Below are 24686 nucleotides of genomic sequence, written 5' to 3' on the forward strand. Positions count from 1 at the left end.
TGGTGACAATCATCTTCAGAACATTAACTGGTGCAAATTAATATTGTGCATTCATCCGAGTTGCCAACTCTTCAGGTATGGAAATGAATGAAAAGGAGAATATAATGTGGGGGCAAATGTATTTACAGAATGTATAAAATACCTAATTCTCTAAATGTGTTTATCCAATCCATCCTTATGTTGGTTCAACATTTTACACCAAACATTTGATAAATATAATATTAGTACTACTACTAATCCAAGGTGAACTTTTGTCAGTTATTCATTAAAACTATCAGAAAAAGGTTGAGATATGGAAATAAGATGCATACTAAGAACTTTGGAAATGTTTAATTGTGAGATGGAAATGTGGAGGAACCTCCGAGTAAAGCTCCGTCACTCTCTCTCCTCTGTCTGCTCTTTACAATCCACTCTCAGCTCGCTCCCTTCAGTCGCGGTTAACGGGCGTGCGGTTGCCAAGAGAGACGCGCGTGAAGAGAAGCGTGCAGCTTTTACGGTAAAGCGGCACGGGATCGTCCCCGCCATTTCCTCGAGCCGAGCCCTGGAATGTCGAACAGTGGCTCGGGCTCTTCCTCGCGGAAGGAGTTCGATGTGAAACAGATCCTCCGGATCCGATGGAGGTGGTTCGGTCACCCCGCGGTTCCTCCGCCTCCCTCCCCGCCACTCGGAGACTACTTCAGCGCGAGGAGAACCGGAGGCAGCGCAGCGGACGGTCCCTCTATTAGCGGCTGCAGCAACTTAAATTCATCTGGCGTTAACCCGAGCGTGGGCTGTCACAGCGGGCTGGTGGCCAGTGGGAGCGCCGGGTCTAACCTGTGTAACGGCAGCGGTAGAAAGTTTGCTGATCCAGCGGGGAGTCGGGGAGGTCCGGCTGGAGCTTCTGGAGCCACGGGGAACTCCTGTACCCGCTCCCTCAGCCAGCCAGAGTGCAGAAGCTCCGCCGCGGCGCTCTCCTGGATTTCACCACCGCCTCGTCGCCGCGCTCGTCCGGTGACAAACATGGAGCCCCCCGGCGAGGCCCCGGTGCCCCAGCTGGTAGTTGAGGCTTCGGCTCCTGCTGGGGTTGAGAATGAGGTGGAGCCGGCGGCGGGAGCGGCGGGGACCGAGGAGCACAACCACCCGGAAACTGACTCCAGCTCCTGCAGGTAGGATGGGGATGAGAGGGTTTCTTTTATTTCTCACCCCCAAAAAGAAGTTATCAAAAACTTTAAAGTAAAAAACTTTGTTATACGCTAAGCCATTTTTGTTAGACTTAAGAACAAAAACTTAGGCAAAAAGTTTTGACAAGTGAAGACAATTGTATCCCCCCTAATGTACTTACTCTAATGACCAGTGGCGTTTCTTGTATAAATTGGGACATGGGAGAGGGTCCTTCATGTCCATCCCTTCCTGCACAAACCAAACGTACACCCACTCCCCTGACGGTCTATTCTGAAAAAAGAAAACTTTATGTAACTCTTCTTCAGAAACATAAAGAACTAAATAAAATAGATCTGACAAGCAAACAGATGGCCAGACACAATTTCAGCTTTTTAAAAATCTCTATCTGAGTGAAATGCAAAGTTTCAGAACATCTAATTAATATTTGCGATTTTAATTATGTTTGTTTGACTGTCTTTGATGGTTCACTCAGGGCTGCTCAGAGACCTCTGATATACCCAGTCGGCAACCTTTTTGCAACTGAGAGCTACAAAGGGCTACAAAATCGATGCACATAGTTTACTTTTAACTATGTCACTTAAAGATGAACGATTTTATTTAATTTTGGAACAGCTCTTTGGGGTACTCATATGATCTCCTAGGTTACCATGTTGGTGACTCCTGGTACAAAGATGCATAAAATATGACTTACAAACAAAACATGCCTTCAATCTACGGTGACCCTAATGCCAAGAAAGTGTTAAAAAAATGAAGAGTGGTGTGACTGGTCTAAATGTGTACTATTTTCAACCAAAGATGTCTAATGTAGTCCACACACTGAAACAGCCTTTCAATTTAGCAGCACCTGTGATGTACGGCAACATTTGGACAGAAACATTTAAAAATAAAATGCCTTTTGAAGCACCTGTTAGGTTGGCATGCAAGGTGTAAAATGTGGAATATAATAACCAACAAATATATTGCATTCCAGTTCTTTGCAAAGAAAATAATCCACAAACACTGCAGTGATATATTAGTGGAATCTGTGCAGGCTTCCTTAGAAATTGGAATGGTCCAATTTTGCCTTGATCAGCTCATGAGTGATTGATATGTCACATAATGAAAAATCTATTATTCTCCTTATCCAATTCAGTAAAAACAATATAACTTAAAATTCCCAACATTTTTACACTTCTTCTTTTTCTTTTTTTTTTATTATTACTGTGATTCTACATAATACTGGTGTGTGGATCCAGCTGTGCTAGTGTGGAATGACGTTTAATTAACTGTTACCATGGACACTTAAACAAAGCCATTCATTTCACCTAAAAGTATGGTGTCTTTGAATTTAGACAAAATGAAGCCGCAAATATCCTAAGGTAAAGAGAAATGAATCATTGCTGGTGTATTGAATATCCTATACATTCAAAAACCTCCTACCACACATCAGAAAATATAAATGGTTCATGGTTCACCATCCGCGTACGTACATGCACACGATGTGACATGCACTGTTTCAAAGAGCGAACATTGATGCATTTTTAAAAACGTGAACGTCTGATGCTTTTTATTTTAAGTCTCTGTCTTGTCACCGTTAATCTATCTTTCTGTCAGTTAAGAGATCTCCAGCTTTTTTTAGGTAGGGTTTATTGTTTTATCTTGGTGGATCACCGTCTGAGTCGAGCAAAGCTTAGAGGAAAAAAATACATCAAACCATCACAAACACACATTTATACACACACAGTTTCATCTGATGTGGAGCATCCATGTTCCATCCACATGCATACAGCTGCATGCCCGCACATTTATGGTTGCCATACCAACAAAGCCGTTCGGTTTTGGTTCATACATGTTTATCCAATGAGAGTGTTTTTTTTGTTGTTGTTGTTTATATTCTTATGCCCCTCTGAATGCAACTTATCACTTCCCAGAGGGGCGTCTGTGTTTGACGTGATAGCCCAGAAACCCGGGTGGCAGAATCCCAAATGGGATCATGGGAAGGGACACGCACAGAATCCCAGAGTATCTTGATAGCTCATCTTTCTTCCTCCGGGTTTCACACCACACCAAGCATTCACCCCCATTTATTGTCCGTGAGCCTCATTTACTTATCATCTCCCTCCTTCTGTCCTGCACTCATCTCCGCCCACCATTAGCTATTCATTTGCCCTCCTTTCTCCCCTCCTATAATGTGGTTGGACATGCATATGCACGTTTATAACAAGGACAGAGGAACTGCACAGAGACTCTGAATGACTGCAGAGGTGAGTAACCTTTCCTTCTGCAGAGGTTTAAAACAAATCTGGCTGCGTGGTGAGACGGTCTCTGTTTTCTCCCCCCGCCCCCTCCATCCCTCTCTGTCCATTTTGAGTGGCTGCCAGACTCCACTAAGGGGACTGGAAGGCAGTGTTCCCCCACTTCAAAGCCACCCCCTCTGGCAGTATTTAGCCACGCCATTCATCTACATACACACTTTTAAAAACACATGCACACACAGACTCGCACACTTGAGGGCAGGAGAGCGAGCCAGAATACATCCTCAAAGGGTTTGTTGTGGATGTGGGAAGAGGGGAAATGGATGGATGGAGATATGAGGTGGAATGAAGTGAGTGAATGATGAGATTAACTGGAGAAGTGGAGACAGGACACAGAGCAGACGGAGCCAGAGTCGGAACAAAACACACATCAGCCTACTCAAGTAATAAATATCCCCTGTGCTCACCATATGCACTCAGTTTTTTATTAATGGTGGTGTAAAATATTGCATTAATATGAGGCACTGCTAATTTTAAAAGCAGCATTATTGATTTTACTCTTTTGTATAACTGAATGTGAAATCAGTCTATGTTTTGCTATTTTTTGCTGTTTTGGGTTAGTTAGGTTAGGATTACCAAAATTATTTCTGGTGGCTAAATACCAAAATAAGAGAGAATTATTTAAGATTAGCTTTTGATTATTTTCTTAATCTAAGTCGAAAGTTTATATAGATCTTCTTAATATTTGTTGGCCAACCTTTTTACCGCATAAAACGGCTTAAACACAATACTGTGTTCAAATTTTGACAGAACTGGTGTAACTGATACAGGTTTGCAGACCTTTTTTTTATCATGAGACTAATTATATACATTAATATGATTTGAAGTAGGTGGCAGTTGCTATGATGAACAGCATACCATTTGGTAAGTTCTTGAACTTGTGTAAAAACAGACCGAGCTAGTTCCAAAGGAAAACGCATAAATGCTGCGGCAGAAACAAAACATGTCACTTCTACCGAGCTGAGACCATCAATAGAGGCTGGGGGTAATTTAAGGGTTCGTCAGACAATTTGTTGTCTTTCACAGTGAAGGTAATTTGATCCGGAGAAGTAATGGCTCATATAAATCTGTTATTCATTACGAAGGAAACTACATTTAAAACAATAAATAATAAGTAAGTAGAGATATTTGATATTTTTTTAATAGAATTGCAAATGTGTAAAGTTGTTCATCAAAAAAATTTAATGTTTGAAGGATCTGGTGCAGTCCTGATTTTTTTAAGACTTGATTTCTATACTGTATCTCTCCATGGAGCCCCTTTTTCTGTTTCATCCAAGGAGAAAATTGCAGCGTGTGACTCAGTAATTTCCAACATCCATTACTGTAGTCAGATTCACACTTGTACTCTTCAGATGTGCCAGAGTGTCATTACTTCCCTAACTACGTTGCTGAAATTGTTTTGTCCCTTATGTCGGGGTTTTTTGGTGGGTATTTTTATGCTTCAGGGTCTGTCGTTTCTCTTCGCCTGTTGAATTTCAAACTGATGCACAGCTTGGCTTATGTCGCTCTTAAAAGCCACCATAGCTGATATTTCACAGGGTTGCTGCAGTGTTGTGCAGTCAAACATCCATGCCTGCTCAGCGTCTGATCAGAAAATAAAACCGTTCCTAGAATTTGAAAATGAGGTCTCTGGGTAGAAAACCTTTTGTTGGAATAGATGCAAGGGAACGGGTAGAGTAAATCACAGCGTATCCTATGGGCTCAGCTCCTGCAGTGAATTAATTGTCACGTTCTCCTTCTAAGTGGGCTGAATTTATCTGGCCATTTACAGCCAGTAATTGGACCATTAAAGAGCTTTTGTATGCTCCTGGCAACATATGGTAAGCCTGCAGAAGAGTGACTACATGTGAGGAAATGGTGCAAAAGAAAATGCGTTGACCTCAAAGCCACAGACCAGCTGGCGTGGATCCCTCCACTCTGCTGTTTGGTTCTCAAACAAAGTAGAATCAGCAAAGAGCTCATACAATTTTGTTCCATGTTATTTGTTGCTTTTTGTACTGGCTTTACTTTTAAAAATTTTTCTTTGCTTGCATGTGTACCCACAGGACGTCTAACAGCAGCGCAACCCTCTCCTCGTGCGTGTCCATGGAGCCGTGCACCTGTCCGGAGGAGTCCATGTTTACCGCTTTATCTCATGCTGATGTCACCTTCCGCAAGATGGAGGGCTACCTGAGGACGAGGCAGCTGTGTGACGTCATTCTGGTGGCTGGAGACCGACGGATACCTGCACACAGGTATCTATTTTTGTTCGAAGAGTTTTGTTTACACAGTAGAGATTATTTTTTATCAGAAAGGTATAAAACACAAAGTAAACATTAGCTATTTTCAAGAAAACCTTTCTTACATGAAAAGTAGTTCATACAACAAGATTTTTTTATACCTTTGAACTTTTGTGCTTTGCAGCTACAAATTCAGTGCATTTTATTGAGATTTGATGGAAAAAATAAGTCTGGTTTTTTTTTGTCCTTTTCCTTCCACTTCATATTTATGCGCTATATTATTTAGGGTAAACCCCTAATAAAATATGTTGAAGTTTGTGTTTGTAACATGACAAAATGTAAAAGTATACTATCATAGGATATGAATGTATTGTATGTAATGTCTAGAAACAGTGTATCGACAAACATACATACAGAAATGACAGAAAAGACTAAAGAAGGCTTTTGACCGGCTGCAGGAGCATCATGCTCTTAAGAACTCCTGTTTTAGCTCCACACCGAGTCTATAAAAGTCAGCTGAGTCATGCAACAGTCACCATATACACAAATGCTCCTGGTCTGTATCCCTCGGCTGTCTCTGTAGCTCCTTTGGCCATTGATGTAACAGCAGGGTCCAAAAGAACTCCTTCACCAGCAGGAACACCACCTTTCTCTGTCTCCGCCTCTGCCTCATTTAATTATGTCCTCCAGGCACAGATGGTGACAAAGACCCATGCTCCAATAGTGTTTGTGAAAGAGTGTGTTTATGTCTCTGAAGATGTTGGTGAGATTTGCACACTCTGTTATGTCTCTGAGTAAGAATGCAAGAATTGGACGTATTTCCCAAAGGGTGTTTATTTAGTCATTAATTCAATGCATGTGCACATTAAAACATATTATTTTACCTGCTCTCTCATAGACAGCGGGGGATATCAGAGCAAATGCAAAGAATGCAATAAAACACAGACAAAACAGAGACTAGAGCGGCCAACGCAGTCTCTCCGTCACTGTCGGCATCATCACAAACTGCAAAAAACACTTGAGTATTTAGGAAGAATGTAGATTTGTTATATTAGCAGAATAATATGCATGGGCTTTAAAACAAGATTTCCCTGCTGTGCACATGAAAGTTAGTCAGACTTTTAAACGATGTCTGCATTGCTTTCTGGGGTTGTGGCAAGGGAGTCTCGATCAGGGAGTCTAATACCGATCTTTTTTTTTTTTTTGCTTTGATCCGGACACCAAGTTGATAACTGGGATCAGAACGGGACATGCCTCACTTTCTTTAGGAATACCTTCACCCCATTTCTTTTAAGATTATTGTGTATTTTGTCTTTACAGAAATAAACAATCATTTAACACATAAAGAGTGTGGCTTTGAAACCTTGCTTACTTAGATTAACGTTTTGGTTCACTGCTGCTCTTTAATTTCACAAAGACAGCTGACTGATTTAGCAGAAGTACATTTTGTAGATTTACGATTATCTGTCTGTTAGCTGTTGAAGGATTACCCTCAAATGTGGCTCTGCAGGAGATTAGTCTTAATCTGGATCAAATTGGCAGTTCAGCGGTCTGCCAGACAGGCTCACATATTTCGATACCTTGAGTCATGCCAGTCATCATGACTAACAGCTGGCCTTCCTGCAAACGTACATATTTTAGTACATGCAGCGAGAAAAGTCACAAGACTCAAGTCAGTCCCTCATGACTTGCTTGTTGTGTTTTTTTGTTCCCTTCCCTGTTTGAGTGTGAATTTGCAGTTTGGTGCAGGAGGGGAAACACAGACGAAATGTCAGGTTTCAGTTCTTGCCCTCCTTTCCTGGAGTCAACTCGCCTGTTTCCTGCTCTCCTCTCTCTGTCGTTTTGTTTCATCTGTTTTTCTTTTACTGTACTGTGACGCAAAGTCCGACCGTCCTGTCTGTGCCGTCAGCGGCGCCCCGTATTTGTGTTTGTGTGCAAATAACCAGCTGATGTGTGTACACTGCTCGTGTCGCTCGTAGCAAGTCAGAGACCCACATACAGATTAAATGTGCATTTGTGAGTGTGTGAGTCAGGAAGAGAAGAACAGAAACACCTGTCTGAAATTTTGGCTGAGCAACTACCTGCTGACTATAGTGTATTTTGACATCTTTGTCTGCACAGCGCAAACCTGGACCACACACACACACACACACACACACACACACACACACACACACACACACACACACCTTGCTTCAGGCTATCTGTCAAGGTCTCAGTGTCACTCTCAGTAATGAGATTATTTTCATGTGCAAGGGTATGCACACACACACACAGTGCACGCACACATATTCAACTCTCCATGAAGTCTAAAACGCGTGTGGTCATGAGCATAAGCGGTGAAAGCACAGCAAGCTGCATTTATATGAGCACAGTTGCCTTGTGGGAGCCACTCTGCAAGTTATGATTGTTTTCATTATCAAATAATCTTTTTTTAATAAGTACTCACATCCATAGGAGTGCGCTGATCAATATTCAAATGTAGGGGGAGAAAGGGATTGAAAAGCCTGAGAGTCCTCCTGAGGGCGGAGGTGTGATTTTTCCGCTCTTTTGCACAGCTCTCGTCTTCAGTCGTACAGCACTTATCCCCCTGAGGTCTGTTCTACTTAACTTGTCCTTCACCCCTATTTGTGGCGCACACTTTCCGACTTTGAAGTTGTGGAAGAAAACATGTTTCTTTGGACTCGTTTTTAGGTCAAACGTAAAATACACAACAATGCATCATTTCTTAATCAGACATTAACTAGTCCCCCTGGACTTTTATGGAATCACAGGCTTTGCTTATGTTTTATTAAAATTTTTTTAAAGCATTGAAATCATACTGGATAAGCTGAGTTAGTGCATTGAAAAGTATTCACACCCCTTGCTCTTTTTCATTTTCTCTCATTACCACCACAGACGTTATTGTTATTTTATTGAAATTTTATGTGGAAAAACCAACATTAAGTACTGTGTAATTGTCAAGAAGATGGATAATTATACACAGTGTAATTATACACACTGCATTTTCAGTTCCAAGACTCCACAGCTTAACGCTGCCATCACTGTGCTTCATCGCTGGGTTTTTGTGATTAGTGTGGTGGCATGGTTTGGTTTCCATTATACATAGCAATTTGCATGAGGGACAAAAATTTCTCTACAGTCTCATCTGACCAGAGAGCAACTTTTCCCACTTATTGCTCTCCCATGAGAGGCTTGTATTTTTCAGTGGCTTTATAAAAGACAAGATTTGTGGGGCTTATAACTGATGGACATGAGCCTGAGATCCAGATTTGTGCAGAGTTACAATGGGCATCTTGACAGTTCCCTTGATTCTTCTTCTTGTCGAACCTGTTATTTAGGTGTATGACTGTATTCTGGTGGGTTTGCTTTTATGACGTACTCTATTTTCAGATGGTGGACTGAACAGGGCTCTTTGAAATGTTTATTGCTTTGGAGATTTGTTTTAGAGCCTATCCCTGCCTTAACTATATCCCTGACCTGTCTGCTGTGCTTTGCTCCTCGGTTTTTCATGTTGCTGTTTGTTCATCAATGTTCTTTAACAAACCTCTGAGGCCTTCACTGAATAGCTGCATTAATACTGAGATTGAGGTACTAACATCTGGACTTGAAAACTATTAATGCACTTTTGCTAATCTGTCAGATACATAGGTTGATGTTGTAGCAAGACAAAAAGTGAAAAAGTTCAAGGTGTATGTGTACTTAGGTAAAACATCATATTCCTACCCTCCAGTAGAAAATACTGGAAAGAAAAGGCCTTTAGAAGCTCTGCTTATGGGCTTGTCATGTTGTGTCTCGTCTCCTCGCGTTACAGTCTCTGGGTTGACCTTTCCCTCTCTGTTCTGCAGCTTTTCTCTTTCACGCCAGATTCATCCTGCCATCAAGGTCAGATCTGTCTGTTCCTCAATTACAGCTGCCCATCTCCTCTGACTGATACCCTTTTTCTCCTCCCTCAGACTGGTTCTCTCATCTGTGTCTGACTACTTTGCGGCCATGTTCACTAGCGATGTGCGGGAGGCCAAGCAGGACGAAGTGAAGATGGAGGGGGTGGACCCTGAGGCATTGTGGGTCCTGGTTCAATACGCATACACAGGTGCATAACAGACTGCTGTTTTTAAAATGTTCAACTTGAACTGGGTGATAAATTGATTTTACGGATTATTCACATTTTATTTGCCATCTTGTTTGACAAGCGTGAGTCACATCATCCATTTATTTGAACTTTGAATTCAGATCAACTCTACAGCAAGAATGAGGGCTAGGCTAAGATATTTTCTTTTAAATTACAAGAATAAAGTCTGAATATTAGGAGAAATTGGAAGCAATTTTATAAGAACTCCAGCACAAAAAATAACAAAAAATTTAAATGAGGACTGTTGAGCATCTGGTGAAGTTATACTTTGATGAACGTTTTGCAGATGGTACTTGTCACTAACAATGCTTTGAAACCATCATAAAAAAACAACTGCCTATTTTGAAGGAAGAAGCACACTTTAGATCTTGACAACTGGCTTGATTTTATTTATTCTTGTTAAAACAACTTTTGTCTTGTAATTTTTTTTTCTGGTAAAATTGCATCTTAATTCTGTTAATATTATGACAATTTTCCCCGTTAATATTATGACAATTTTCCCCGTAGTTTAAATAGCCTGCCCCTAATATTCCGGCGTAGACCGAAGTGATTGAAATAAAAGGCAAACTTTGGAAACATTTCTGTCATTTGTATTTTTTATTTTTTTTCAAAGAAAGCAAAAAAAAAAAAAGATAAAAATTTGATCTGGTGCAAAAGGGTTGATCTGCCCTATTTTTAACCTGTCATTACAAAATGGATTTCTTAGGAAACTTCCCGGCTTTAATCAGTAAAAGTGTCTTGTAGGCCGTCTCGAGCTGAAGGAGGACACCATCGAGTCTTTGCTGTCGGCCTCCTGCCTGCTGCAGTTGTCGTCGGTGGTCCAAGCTTGCTGCTCCTTCCTCGTCAAGCAGCTCCACCCCTCTAATTGTCTCGGCATCCGTTCCTACGCCGACGCCCAGGGCTGCCATGACCTGCAGAGAGCCGCTCATGCCTACACCATGGTGGGTGCAGAGCCGCTTGGCGCATATGGTCTGTGTAGCTCCACAGTCGGTGAATTGATGGCAAGACATGAATGAACAGACTGACTGGGAAAGATTCTGCTCTCAGAATGACAAAGGATGATCTTAAATGAAAATAATGAAGCTCACTAGGTTTCACACAGCTGTTCCTCTTACATTTGAGCAGCCGTCCTCTGTGAAATTTTGCTCCTGATAACAAAATTAGCTTCTACTTCACAATGCATCAGGCCATTATTGCCACAAAAGATGTTTTTCAGCTCATAGTTGCTATGGTGACTGTGAAAAATCACCTTCCCTGTCCTGATTATTTTTTTTCTCTTCTTCTGGTTCTTTTGTGCCTTTAAACACACTTTTTGTGTGTATGTTTTGGTTAGGAGTAAAGTTAAGGTTCAGTCTAAAGCTAAAAATGTTTTTTATTTTTCTTTATTGTCTTTGTGGTTTACTCGCATAAACAGTGGGAACCTTCAGTATGTCATCACTCACTTCCTTCTTGACTGTGTCTTCGTCCATCAGGAGCACTTTCTGGAGGTAGTTGGAGCCCAGGAGTTTCTCGTGCTTCCAGTGGAAGAGATGGAAAGGCTACTGACCTCTGACGACATCAACGTGCCAGACGAGGAAACCGTGGTGACCTCTTTGCTGAGTTGGGTCAGTCATGATCCTGCCACTCGGCAGCGCCACCTACCGTCACTTCTGGCTCACGTCAGACTGCCGCTGCTGCAGCCACAGGTTAGAGCTGCAAAGAGTTCCTCCTCACATGTTATACAGTAGTCTAAGGTAAAACTGTGTGAAGCAGCTGCAGTGAAATGCACACTAATTTAGCTTTTCTATAAATTATTATTTTGTCTTAGTTCCTGCTTTCAAATCCATATCGACTACATGTATCAAGAAATGTCTCAAAAGGTTACAGTCAGCATTTAATCAGGGGCTTTTATGAGATGATTGATTCATACATGATCTTGGAAATGTTCTTGCAGCATGTTTCTAGTCTGTAATTGAATAGATTTTCAGTTTCCACTGAAATACATCAGATTCTAATCTATGATTAGGAAATATTCTGTGAAACTAGAGCTTTTTTTGTGGCCATTTTTATTCTCTTTGGGTTGCACTGCATGTTTGCATGCATTAAACAGGAATTAATCAGTTTTACTTCTGACCTGCAGGATGTTTTCTGCGACCAGATTTGTTTCCTTCTCCCCTTTCATTACCTCCTCTTGCTTACAAATGGCCTCACTCTCAACCCATCTCACTAACCTCTTCAGGCAGTTAGAGGGACAATAACAATTATGTCTGCTATAGATTGATTCTATTTGTTTGTCCAGTGGGTGAGAATGCATTTAGTTTTTAGTCTGTCCTTGCTGTTTTTCTCTTGTTGCAGAGACTGATGCTTGAAATTCTCAGCAGAACTTCACTCACTGCCTGAGGCTGTAGCTGCTTTAAACCTAATTAATCCTGATATCACTCAAAATGCAGCCGAAAAAATCATTTCTCTTCCTCTCCTCTAACCATCTTTTCGTCACTGTATAGTGAAGAAATACTTGCAAAAGTGTTCATGCCCTTTAAAAATGTTCACCTACAACTGCAAACTTTAATGAGTGTTATTGGGATTTTTCAAACCGGTACCAAGGAGTACATAAATGTCATTTTATTTAGCCTCTCAGAGTTTACACCTGGCTGTAATCATAGCTGCAGGTCATTTGAGTTATTTCTCTTTAACAACTTTCCACATCTAGAGATTTAAATTTTGCCAATTATTCTTTGGAAAATGGTGTCTTTGAACTAACATTTCCAGGTTTTTCAAAAGATTTTCACTATGGCCCAGTCAAAGTTTAAACCTGAACCCAACAAACACAATACCATGTTTTGATCTAAGCTGTTCTGTCGTAGCTCTGCCACATATTGTTTTCCTTTAACATTGCAATTAGGCACACCCTTGTATTGATCAATTCATAAAATCACAATGAAATACATTAGAGTTTGTGGTTGCAATGCGACAAAATGTGGAAAAGATCAGTGGGTATGAAGACTGCAGATGAAGCTTAGATTTTATACTGGATAGTTTTTTTTTTTCATCAGAGCTGCCTCTTCACTTACATCCAGCTGTTTTTCACCTGTGAAGTATAATGAACGAGTCCATTAGATGGATGACTTTGCCCCCCTCAGCTAAACCCACAAGTAGCAGTAACATGTTATCAGGGGAGAAGATTGATGGCAAAGGGGTAAAGTGGCAAAATGGTCCTGGAGCAGGAAGAGCGACGGAAAGAGGGACACAGAGCTCCAGGCTCATTCTGCCTTCTGCACTTCGTCACGTCGAACAGCCCCTCCCTCTGCCAGCGCTATTTCAAACCGATAACCGCATTAACATTCAGCAACCCCATGAGCTGTGAAATGCCAATAAAATGACATATAAACTCATGCAGGCTACCTGATCGATACTCATCAACCAATTATTTAGCTTTCTATCTGGGCTACCACTTGATTACTCATCTAGACGGTGTCAATTCCTCGGATTAATACCTCTGATCTCTGCTCCCCGTTACCTCTGTCTCACACACACACACACACACACACACACACACACACACACACACACACACACACACACACACATACGCAGAGACACACTCTAGATCTAATCTTCTCAGGCAACCATCTGTGGCTTGGTGCTCCAAACTGTTGTGTGACAGTTGGTGTGATTTTTGTCTTTCTCTTTTTTGTGTGAGACTGCTCACAAAAAATGCAAAAGCAGAGCTGTTGCTGCAAAACATGCTACAAAAACAAGCCGTTTGGGGAAAGCAGGACAGATGTACCACTACTGTAGTTAGCCCTAGAAAGAATGTTTAAAATCTCTTAAAATATGTTGATTTTTATTAGCAAAATATCATTTCCTACTGTAGATTTAAAAGAAAATCACAAACCACCTCCTTTCTGTCAATGCTCATGCTAGCCTCCTCGTGCCAGTAGGACAGCAGTACAAGTTGCACAAGTTTATATATTTCACGTGGCTGGATTATCAAGAGAGATGCTTCAACAGCAAATGTTCTGGGCAGCATCATAAATGCTTAACAGTAATCATGTGTTTTCATTTTATTATCATTTCATTCTGGACCCGTCCGGAGTGTTGTTGCAAAAATCTTATTTTTGGTCTCATCTGACCAAAGCACATGGTTTCAGATGAAATTAGAGTAGTTTAGCAAACTTCACTGGTTTACATTTGTGATGGTAGGATGCATGCCTCAGAAAACATTCAGTTCACATCGTTGCTATGGAGACTTGGGCTGTATATTAGAAAATCTCATGAAAATTATAGCTGTTTCTTATTTCCTTTTGTTCTCATCAGCGCTTCCATCAATCTGTGACCGTCAGCATTTTGAGCAAAATCTTTTGCGTCCAGTACTGGTGTGAGACTGTCCAACAGACTAAAAAAATACATTAGCATGTAAAATGCAAGTTAACATAACTTGGGTTTTATCAATTAACAATTATTGCACTCCAAACAGTCCTTGGCAACATAAATATTTCACTTACTTATGTTCTGATATTGTGATGTCAATATATTTGCAATATATTGTGCAGCTTCAGACCAGATCTCTTAAGTCTGGGAAGCATTGATGTATCCCTGTAGTTCAATGTTGAATTCCTAATTTAAAAAATACACCTTCACCTTCCTCCTAACAACATGTTCAGCTTTTGATTTCATTTCGACTTATTTTTTTCTGGAAAGCAAGACTGGGGTGAAAGATTGGAGACTCCTAAAGCATGAAAAATGCACACAGCTGCAGGATGTGTGTTTCTCTGCGCATTAGTGCTCGAGTGCGCTTGTTTTGAGTGTATGGCGCCCACTCTGCCTCCTACATGTGGAAGCCGCTTTGGAGGACAACACAGCTTTTCCCTCTGCACAGTGTGAGGTAGAGAAACACCACGGAGGAGAAGGTGGGACGCCGGCGGGATTCGGTCTTATCTCGCCCTCCACATTCAATCCTTCACAGTATGATGGATAAATGACCAGAGAGAAGGACAAACATGTTTTTCTATATCTGTCCTTCTGAGGCACACACACACACACACACACACACACACACACACACACACACACACACAAACACGGAGTCACACACAGATGGATGAGTAAATAGGGCTGACTGTAATTTGTCGCTCTGTGATTGTGTGCAGCTGAAGCATGGTTTGACCCTGCCGTGTAAGCTGCTTATCCATTTACCATGCTTGTTTTGCGCTTCTACACTTCTAGCTGTGAAATTAAATTTCCTATTCAGTGACCAAGTTTATTTACGTGGGGCGAGTCTGTTCTTCTGTGTGCACAGATATGAAGGAGGAAAGCACACGCTGCAGGAAAAATCTTGATCACATACAGTGCCTCTTGGGGATATTATTCATACCCCGTGGACTTTTTCTACATTTTGTCACATTACGAATACAAAATTTGCATTCGTAATGTGATACAAAGTTGTTGATGGACTATGTATTCCATCAGTACAAAGGAAAATGACTCATGGTGGGTAGTGTGGTGTATATTTATAGTGTGCTAAACTTTGATACCCCTAAATTAAATCCATACCTATCAGTTAACATCAGAAATCACATAATTAGTAATTATTTGTCCTTTTGTGTGTATTTTAATCTATATATTCTCCAGCTGTTCAGTGAAGGTTTGTTAGAAAACATTAGTGAACAAACAGCATCATTAAGGTTTGAAAACCGCAGAAATATCAGGGAGAAAATCCAGAAGTTTAGAGCAGAGTACACATGTGGAAGATCTGATATATAAATACATATAAAACACAGTTTGAAGAAAGTGGGAAAACATTATTCCTACTGTGATACATGGTGGTGGCAGCCTCATGCTGAGGAGATGCTTGTCTTTACCAGGAACAGAGAAACTGGTCACTGTTGATGACAAATTGAATGGAGCTAACTAGAGGAAAAACTTGTTGGGGGTGACAAAAGAGGCAGAATGGTTTATATCAGGGGTCTTCAACCTGCGGCTCCAGGACCTCTAGTGGCTCTTTGGACATTCTCTGGCTTAAAATAATAATCAACTTGTGTTTTAAATTTGCATGTAATAATAAGTGTTAGAAGCTTTTTTTCATGTAACAAATTGATTTTCCACAACAGAATGAAACATTTCTGTCTATATTTTCTGAGCTGGTAGAGACATTACCTGCAGCTATGAAAGTTGTGTTCTCCAACAAATCCATGCCACACTGAAGGATTTAAGAAAATCTTACGTTACATCTTTGTAATAGTTTATTTTAGTAGGTCACATGAATTGAAATAAAATATATTGCAGCAGCTGATGATTATAATCAGGGAAAATCTCAAAGAATATAAGTATTTTCGCAAAGAACTATGCATAAACATAAATTAGTATTATACACACACGCACACGCAAACACACACCTATCTAAATGTAAATCATTCAATAGTTTCCTTCAGGGAGAACCTGAATCTCTCCATCCTGCTTCTACAGGAAGTCATTTCCTCTGGATGTATTTTGTGAAAGCGCCTGGTGAATTGTAGGGCTTCGAGCTGCTGCCCCTAGTTGTTTGTGTGTGATGAGGGTATTGACTGCAGAACTGATGAGTTGCTGAGAACAGATTAGTGCTCATGTGTGTCAGATGATCTGTGTGTTTGTCAGAGAGCCGCAGCCGCTGATAGTTTCTCCTAATCTCCCAATCAATGGGAGGACAGCTTTCTTTAGCTTCCCAAACCTCCTCAGTCAGTGAGAACATGAAAACCAACACGACCTTACATCCCCCCCTTTGCACGTGTTTCCTCTGTATCTGTTACATGATACTGTGTGTTGATGTGTGCATTTGTTCCTCCCACATGTTCAGTTCTTGGCTGACCTGGAGTCCAACCCTCTCCTCCGTGACAGCGTGGAGTGTCAGCGTCTCCTGATGGAGGGGATGAAGTATCACCTGCTGCCGCAGCGCCGGCCCCTGCTGCAGAGTCCTCGCACGCGGCCCCGGAAGGCCACGGTGGGGGCCATGTTTGCTGTGGGTGGGATGGACGCCTCAAAAGGTAACGCAATCACTCACAAATACCCAGTTGCACAATGCTGAGGTGATGAATCTCTGCTCTGTTTCCATGAAGGAAGCATTACGACCTACAAAACAAGCAACTCTGGACCAAATCAAAACCACCATAAAATACAAAAAGCTAAAATTATATCCATCACAGCTGGTTGTAAATTAAATCTGGTTAGAACGTGGTATATTTAAGAAAGAAATGTGCTCTTCTGAAGTGGATGATTGTGCAGCTAACAGATTGCATTGGTCTCCATAGACAACTCTGGTAGAAACTTGACATTTAGTTGTCATCAACATAAGTAGCATCTAAATTTTACTCTAGAAATCTCTGCATTTAAGCTCAAATGTAATTTTACACCATCAAGCATCATTGAAATTTACAGTTGCAAAATATTTTCAGCCAAATATTTTCTGGAGAAAAGTTTTATGAAGTTGTATAATGATGTTTATGTCCACATTGACCTGAAATGTGTTTGGAGTTGTGAACTTAATACTTTCAAACCGCAAAACACTCAGCCAACTATAAAGCGTAGTGGTGCTGCCAGCGGTACTAATGCAATGCACAAAGTAGAAAAATGAAAATGTTTCACTTTCACTTTAAATCACTCAGTAAAATTTGGACACAGTTGGGTTTTCCAAGAAAGCAATGATCCCAGCACACATCAAAAGTTGCTGTGACATGAATAAAGCTGGCCAACATTAAGCTACTAGAAAAACCCCAACCTTTAAAGAAATACCAAAAACAGATTTCACTAGTCACGTGAATAAATAATGTAAAACAGTAGAAATCTTAATTTCAAGGGAACTTCTTTCTCTGATTTGTTTGTGTTTGTTTTCTCAGGTGCCACAAGTATCGAGCAGTACTGTCTGCGTCGGGACACGTGGAGACAGGTCGCCACCATGAGCGGACGGAGGCTGCAGTTTGGCGTCGCTGTCCTCGACGGCCGTCTCTACGTGGTCGGAGGCCGAGACGGACTCAAGACCCTCAACACCGTGGAGTGCTACAATCCACATAGTAAAACCTGGAGCGTCATGCCTCCCATGTCCACACACAGACACGGCCTAGGTGAGGTCACAGAAGCTGACGAAAGGGTCTTTCTGTCCGTCTTTATTCGTATCTATTTCCTTTATTTCACTGAGCGTTGTTAGTAAAAGTGTCTCTCTTGCTTTGTGAAACACTGAAGTCAAAAGTCGTTGTCCAACCAGATCTTCACATCTGCATTGTGTAAAAATTATTAAACTATTCACTGTTGCAAGAATACAAACAGCATTTGAGTCTTCAGGTGGGGGAATCATTTCATAAGGAATGCTGTGCAGCTTTTACATCAGGGCTGAAACAATTAATTGTCAACTAATTTAGTAATCGATGAATCATTAACTCACATATAAAGACTCAAAAATGGCCATTTGCTGAAAAAAATCTCTTCAGCATATTCACAGCAGTAATTAATAAAAAATTCTACAAAAAAATTTACATTTTGCATATAAGATAAAAACACCTGTGTGTAAATATACGTATGTCAGCCAAAACTCCTCAAGTGGCATATTTTTAGCTTCACCTGGTTCAGATTTACTAAAGGAAAGCCATGTCATTGCATTTTAGGTAATCAAATGTTTATTTTCTTACTTGAAGAAGTAATTAAATTACTTGTTTATTTACATCTTTTAATGTATTTATAATATTGAAAAAAATTGTAAGCATATGAATAAAACATCTGCAGAATGTGGCACTTTTTTATTCAATTTAATCGTCAGAATAATCAATTACTAAAATAATCATTAGTTGCAGCCCTATTTTATACTTGTCCCCGTGTTTAAATGAAGGTGGGGATCCAGACACATCTGGTAGCACAGATGTTCAGGTGGATTAATCCCAGCTTGAACGTGTCGGCGCGCTGCTACCCCTCTGCAGCTAATGGCCTAGTTTTGGTTGCCCCCACACAATCTGAATTCACTGCCCTTTTTCTGAAGGTGTAAAGTCAAAGAGCTTGTTGGAGATGTTTATCCAGATGTCTGATCTCACACCTGCTTGTTACTGCAGGTGTGGCTGTTCTAGAGGGACCTATGTACGCAGTGGGAGGCCATGACGGCTGGAGCTACCTCAGTACAGTGGAAAGGTCTTCTATTATTCTCACTCCTAAAAGTGTTAACAATTACAGAATAACATCATTGTGCTGTAACAATGTTTTTTATGATATCTTATTGATTTATTGTTTTCACTCCACATTCAAGGTGGGACCCTCAAGCTCGCCAGTGGAGTTTTGTTGCTAGCATGGCTACACCCAGAAGCACAGTGGGAGTGGCTGTTCTCAATGGAAAGTAAGTGAAGTCTTTGTGAATGTATTATGTTATTTTGCTTGGCTGCATATGAAAAAAATCAGTGTTGGAATACTATAGTCGTGAGATCTCATGTAACATCACACCATATGTGTGATGGAGCAGTCGGTTTTAAAACATTCACAAATAATATTTAAATGTTAAATTGTCTTTAGCATCTTATATTGGTGTTACATTCCAGATGTGAATTAATTGTTTGGTTTGAGAAACAATGTCTTTGCCGTTCTCATCAACAGATGTTTTGCCAAACTTGTTTACAGTTCAGCGTCTCCTCAGTGTTTCTGTCCAGCACTGCAGCTCCCCATATGTTACTTGCCAGTAGTTTATGCTACAACCATGGGGGAAATAAACTAATTAAGAAGCATCATCTGCTGCTTTTGGTTTGGAACAAATTTGCCAACACCTCTGCTTTCTGCTCCCGATTTCTGAGTTTTGCTGACACAGGTTCAGAAACTGCTGAGTGAACATCCAGGTTTTAATAGCAAGATTTACTAAAATCAGGCCTTCCACGATAAAACCGGTCCCCACTCTGAGCCTGATGACCCCTGTTGTTTTCATTATTGGCTGCCTCATTGAAGCTTTTCTTTTTAGATGCTAATTAATGCAGAAACAACAGGTTTTTGCCAGCCGTGCTCCGGAGTAGCCAGTGTGGATGTCTGTGTGTGCTTTGGTGAGTGTGCCATGCATGTGTTGTGTTTCCTCTGGGCTTTTTGCCTGATGGAGCTCATTACTTGGTTGACCGGCTCTGTCGCACTTTCTTCTTCTCCAAAGTGTCAACACTGATAGCCGCGGACGTGTGTATATGTGTGTGCACACTCTCACACACTCTTTGGTTTATGATGACAGACAGCTTAGGGATGTGTTGCTCCGACAGCGTTGGCTTAATGTTTTTTGCTCAACTCTTCAATTTTTTCTTTTTTTCTTTTCTTTTTCTTTTTCCAAAACTCTTCACACCTTTTGCCATCTGTCTTGCTGTCACAAGCTAAAAAGGAGGGGAGAGAAGTGAGAACTATTTTGTGTGTGCATGTCCAGAACGGCTTACTCTGCCCTCTGTTTTCCTCAGGCTGTACGCTGTTGGAGGTCGTGACGGCTCATCCTGCCTGAGATCAGTGGAGTGCTTTGACCCTCACACAAACAGGTCAGGGAGGCTTGAATTGCCCTCTCCTGCTTTATTCCACACAAGAATAAAGGTTTTCCTCCAAGGTTATCTACCTACATATCAAATGTGCAGCAACATAAATCCTAGAACAGGCTGTTATCACATAGCCTCTGTTTAGGAAGTACTGCCTTTAATCTCAAAGAGTTCATGGTTAAATGGTTCATTAATGGTGTGTTCTTATAATCTACCTACAGGTGGACTAGCTGTGCTCCAATGGCTAAAAGGCGTGGAGGTGTGGGAGTGGCCACGTGGCACGGTTTCCTGTACGCCATCGGAGGTCACGACGCTCCGGCCTCATCCCTGGCGTCTCGATTAAGTGACTGTGTGGAGAGGTGAGGCTGCCTTTAACTTATGTGTGTTTTGTCTTATTGTTTGTCTATAAAAGCATGACAAATAATGCCATGGGAATATAAGGTTTAGTGTCCATTGGGGCTCGTGATTATGTCAGTAATTAATCAATCTGATGATTTAGCGATTAAACAGGTAAAGAAACTGGCACATTCTGCAGAATTTTCATTAATTTTCATTTTTATACAAAATTATATTGTAATTTCTTTTTTTAAATAATAAAATAAGCAGTAATGTGTATTACTGATGTGTTTATTATTATTTTTAGATAAACCTATTAATATTTTTGTTATTTTCAAGAATTTGAATTAGGTGGGTAGAATATATTTACAGACAGAAGGATCTGGGTTTTTTTGTTTAATTAGTGCTTTGTGTTTTTCTTTCAACAAATGGCCTTTTTGAGTCTCCAGTTAAGAATTAATAATGTATTAGATTAGTTAATAATTATTTCAGTAATATATTCATCATAATTAATCTGATTGTTTCAACCCTACTATCCATCATACATGCTTTGTTTTATACTGAGATTTTCTGATCGACTGTATTTCCCAGAATTCCTGCTTTCAGCTTCCATGTTTCATCTCCAGTCTCTCATTTTCAATCACCTTTAAGTGAGGAAGGATTTTAACTTCTCCTTCACACTTACTTTGCTCCTGCTCTAGATTAGATTATTTTCCCGGTTCACCTTGTTAAGGGTATTTCATGTTTTTTTTCCCAGGCCTTAATTAACGTTAAAAGACTCAGTCAGCTGCTCCTGCATGTAAACAACGATCCCACTGGCATAGTGTTAAACATAACAGCAGAAATCATGTTGACAACACAGGGTCAAAACCAGCATGAACAAATGTACCTACAGTGTTTGTAAACAAAAAAACAAATGGAAATCATAAGAAAAAAGCAAGTAAAAGCAGAACATTTGTAGATTTAAAAAAATGGTTTTTAAGCTAAATTGTCATAATTTAAAAAGTATCTTCTGTCAAGAAGATGCATTCTTATATTTTCTATGTCACTTTTTGAGCTAATACATTCCTCTAGTGTTATTTAATCAAAAATGATTAAATAGCTGACAGTAAATTCATAAACATTTCAGTATTTATTGCGATCTTTAGATTTATTGGAATGGAGACGTTTTTGTTGAGAATGGAACAAACTCTAAACCAAAAATAAATCATTGATGAAATTAGACTCTGCAGCTGAAAACTTTATTGGTCAAGTTTGTAGATATTCTGCTAGTGATTTAAAACCTCTGTACTGTATTTTTTGAGGATACAGAGTATTTAAATGACTCAAATCCTGTTTAATACGGAATTTAAATGGCATATCAAAGATTACGCCAAGAATTTCTCCTTTCTTATTGGAGGCCAATTAAAGCTGCCCAGAATAAATGACTGACTAAGCAGTTTCTTCTTTATAGGCCACTAAAGCTTCTATCTTATCTGCACTTAAAAGAAAAAAAATGAAACGTTTGAATGTGTTAAAACATGTCTGTAGTCTTCCTAGCTGATGGGATTCACCAGGATCTGTGGATCTGTGGGACAGCAGTAGACTCAAATCTTGCTTGCTTACAGATACGACCCTCAGACTGACGTTTGGACCACGGTGGCCCCCATGAGCATCAGCAGGGATGCTGTTGGTGTTTGTCTCCTCGGCGACCGTCTCTATGCTGTGGGGGGTTACGACGGCCAGGTGTACCTCAATACTGTCGAAGCCTATGACCCTCAGACGAATGAGTGGGCCCAGGTACTGCACAGATTTATGCTGCTATTTTGTTTTGCCAGAAAAACAACTGCAGCAAGAAATAAAAGGAAGACCATGTGATTACGTTCTGGAGTTATGCAACTCTTTCTTTTGTTCTTACTTCTATATGTCCTACATCTCTGCTTTGTGTCCTCCGTTCTTTCCTCCCTTTTGTTAATTTGGACAGTAATGATCAGATTAGATCAAACATGAACCTTGAAATCTTCATAAAATGCTATTTATGGCAGAACATTAACAGTGGACACAAAGCAGTATAAAAATGCTTTTTCAAAGAATAATGTGCAGAAAAAATCTGTCTCTTGTGGGACATTTTAACAAAATGCTGTAAACATCCGGTATTTTGTATTGTCTATAAATTCCAATAAAAAACATTAAAATTTCAGGTTGTAACATAAGAAAAACATTCAAGGGGGAGGAAGACTTTTGCAAAGCTCTTTAAATTCCTAACCTTGCACATCATCATGATTTCCACCAGTGAAGTTGTTTACAAACTCCTCTATGATGGATCTTGACATGTTTTCATTCTTGCATAAATGTGTGTTTTCTCCTAGCTATTATTGTCCTTAGCACTGCAGCGGTAGGAGGCGGAGAGAAAGTGGGATGATCTCATCCGGCAGCTCCATATTACACTTCAATTTATACCTCGTCTCCCGCAAATCCTCCAAGGATTCCCACCAGAAAGTTTCAGGAAACCTGACATTTTCGAGACACGCACCACACTGAGAACATGAGAGGTGTGGGTGGGCGGAAACAAAACACAGAGAACTGTTCAAGCGCGCAGACAGTAAGGGGGATAATGTGAGATTTGAGGGAACATGTTGAGAACAGTGAACGTTTCCCGTATGTGTTGTCAGAAACGGAGAGGAGCAAACCAGTGGGTGTGTTGTCTGTCTGGATCCATTAGCATCACTGCTGCTTATTTCAGCACAAATCTGCCAATAGAAGTCGCTCCAGGTAACAGACAGTAGGTTTATGTTTAAATGGAGGAGCAAACACAACGTAGGAGCGATGGATGCAGTAAGAAATGGGACAAACACAGATGGAGGAAGGTGTTCAACATTGTTGGGACTTTTCTAGAGAATGTTGGCAATCCCATCATGATACTTCACTGTATGCAAATATGTGGCATGAAAATAGAAACGGCTGTCCTTGACTCTTTATTTCAGCATTTTATGGTTTAATAATAATAATTTCTCAGAGCTGTCTAAAATTTATTTTCTCAGAGAAGTTAATATTTAAAATGAAAACGTAACAATGCACTATTTAGTAAATTCTAAATGTAATATTTATGTTGATTCTCATTTCGCTTAATATCAATTTTCTGAAAAATTCAGTAAGAAAAACAGGTGAAAAATGACACCCAATGTGTTTATTCGCTTAGGAGCATAATAAATATATATTTATTTATTTATATGTATAAAAATAAAATCTAGAAATTTGAGTCTAAACGTTGTGATGTAATCATGTACAATAATTGCAGGACCTCTGATTTGTTTTCAAGAATACAGCTGGTAAAATAGGGAAAGTTTTGCATAAGTTTTGTCATAATTATTTCAGTCAATACTGAAATCAGGAGTCATCATTATTACACACTGAGTGGAAAGGTGATGCATTTGCTTTACTTAAAATATTTTCTATTTATTATTTTTTGGATTGTTTGAACCTGAACTTGAAATACAAAATTCATTTAGATTTTTTACCTTTTTACACACTCAATGGTAAGCAATTAAACACAAATAAACTGACACTGTGCATTTTGTGTTTTTGCTCACCATGTGGTGCAATGTTTCTGGACAACAGACTAAACCACAACATGAAACGGCTTCAGAACGCAGCGCGCCTCAAAACCGACCAACATCATCCGGATGGATGAACTGTAGAGTGTGTGTGTGCCTGCAGCACTTGATGAATGAATCACTTAATTAATCACCCAAAGAAGTTGAGACCAAAATACATCTCAAGACATCCTGAACAGACATGAAGAAGAACATTTTATTCACTGCATTTATTGCTCCTGTTTAGTTGTCTATAAAGAAGATTTAAAAGAGACGTTGTGTTGGCTTCTAAGCTTTAGTCATCACTGTGTAAAAGCCGGTCTGTGCACATCATTAGTTAGTTAGTTAGTTAGTTAAACTTTATTGTCATATTGCATACACAAGGTGAATACAAAACGAAATTTCGTTGCATACAGCTCAAGACAGTAAATATGTATCTAAATATAGAAATATAGTTAGAATATTATTATAAATTATATATATATAATATATATATT

General features: G+C 40.1%; 1 protein-coding gene across 1 annotated transcript in view; it reads left to right on the plus strand.

Annotated features, from left to right (window-relative positions):
• Window positions 1-304: 304 nt before the first annotated feature.
• klhl5 (kelch-like family member 5) overlaps window positions 305-24686 on the plus strand; it is a 26487-nt gene continuing 2105 nt past the window's right edge. The window contains exons 1-12 of the mRNA XM_008412623.2: window positions 305-1145; window positions 5501-5689; window positions 9631-9767; window positions 10551-10747; window positions 11279-11491; window positions 16618-16804; window positions 17654-17878; window positions 18854-18929; window positions 19045-19131; window positions 20213-20287; window positions 20503-20640; window positions 22225-22396. Coding sequence (XP_008410845.2) covers window positions 547-1145; window positions 5501-5689; window positions 9631-9767; window positions 10551-10747; window positions 11279-11491; window positions 16618-16804; window positions 17654-17878; window positions 18854-18929; window positions 19045-19131; window positions 20213-20287; window positions 20503-20640; window positions 22225-22396 — 2295 coding nt within the window. The 5' untranslated portion in view covers window positions 305-546. The remainder of the gene's footprint in view (window positions 1146-5500; window positions 5690-9630; window positions 9768-10550; window positions 10748-11278; window positions 11492-16617; window positions 16805-17653; window positions 17879-18853; window positions 18930-19044; window positions 19132-20212; window positions 20288-20502; window positions 20641-22224; window positions 22397-24686) is intronic.

Source organism: Poecilia reticulata, linkage group LG1 (genome assembly GCF_000633615.1).
Source record: "Poecilia reticulata strain Guanapo linkage group LG1, Guppy_female_1.0+MT, whole genome shotgun sequence".
Lineage (NCBI taxonomy): Eukaryota > Metazoa > Chordata > Actinopteri > Cyprinodontiformes > Poeciliidae > Poecilia > Poecilia reticulata.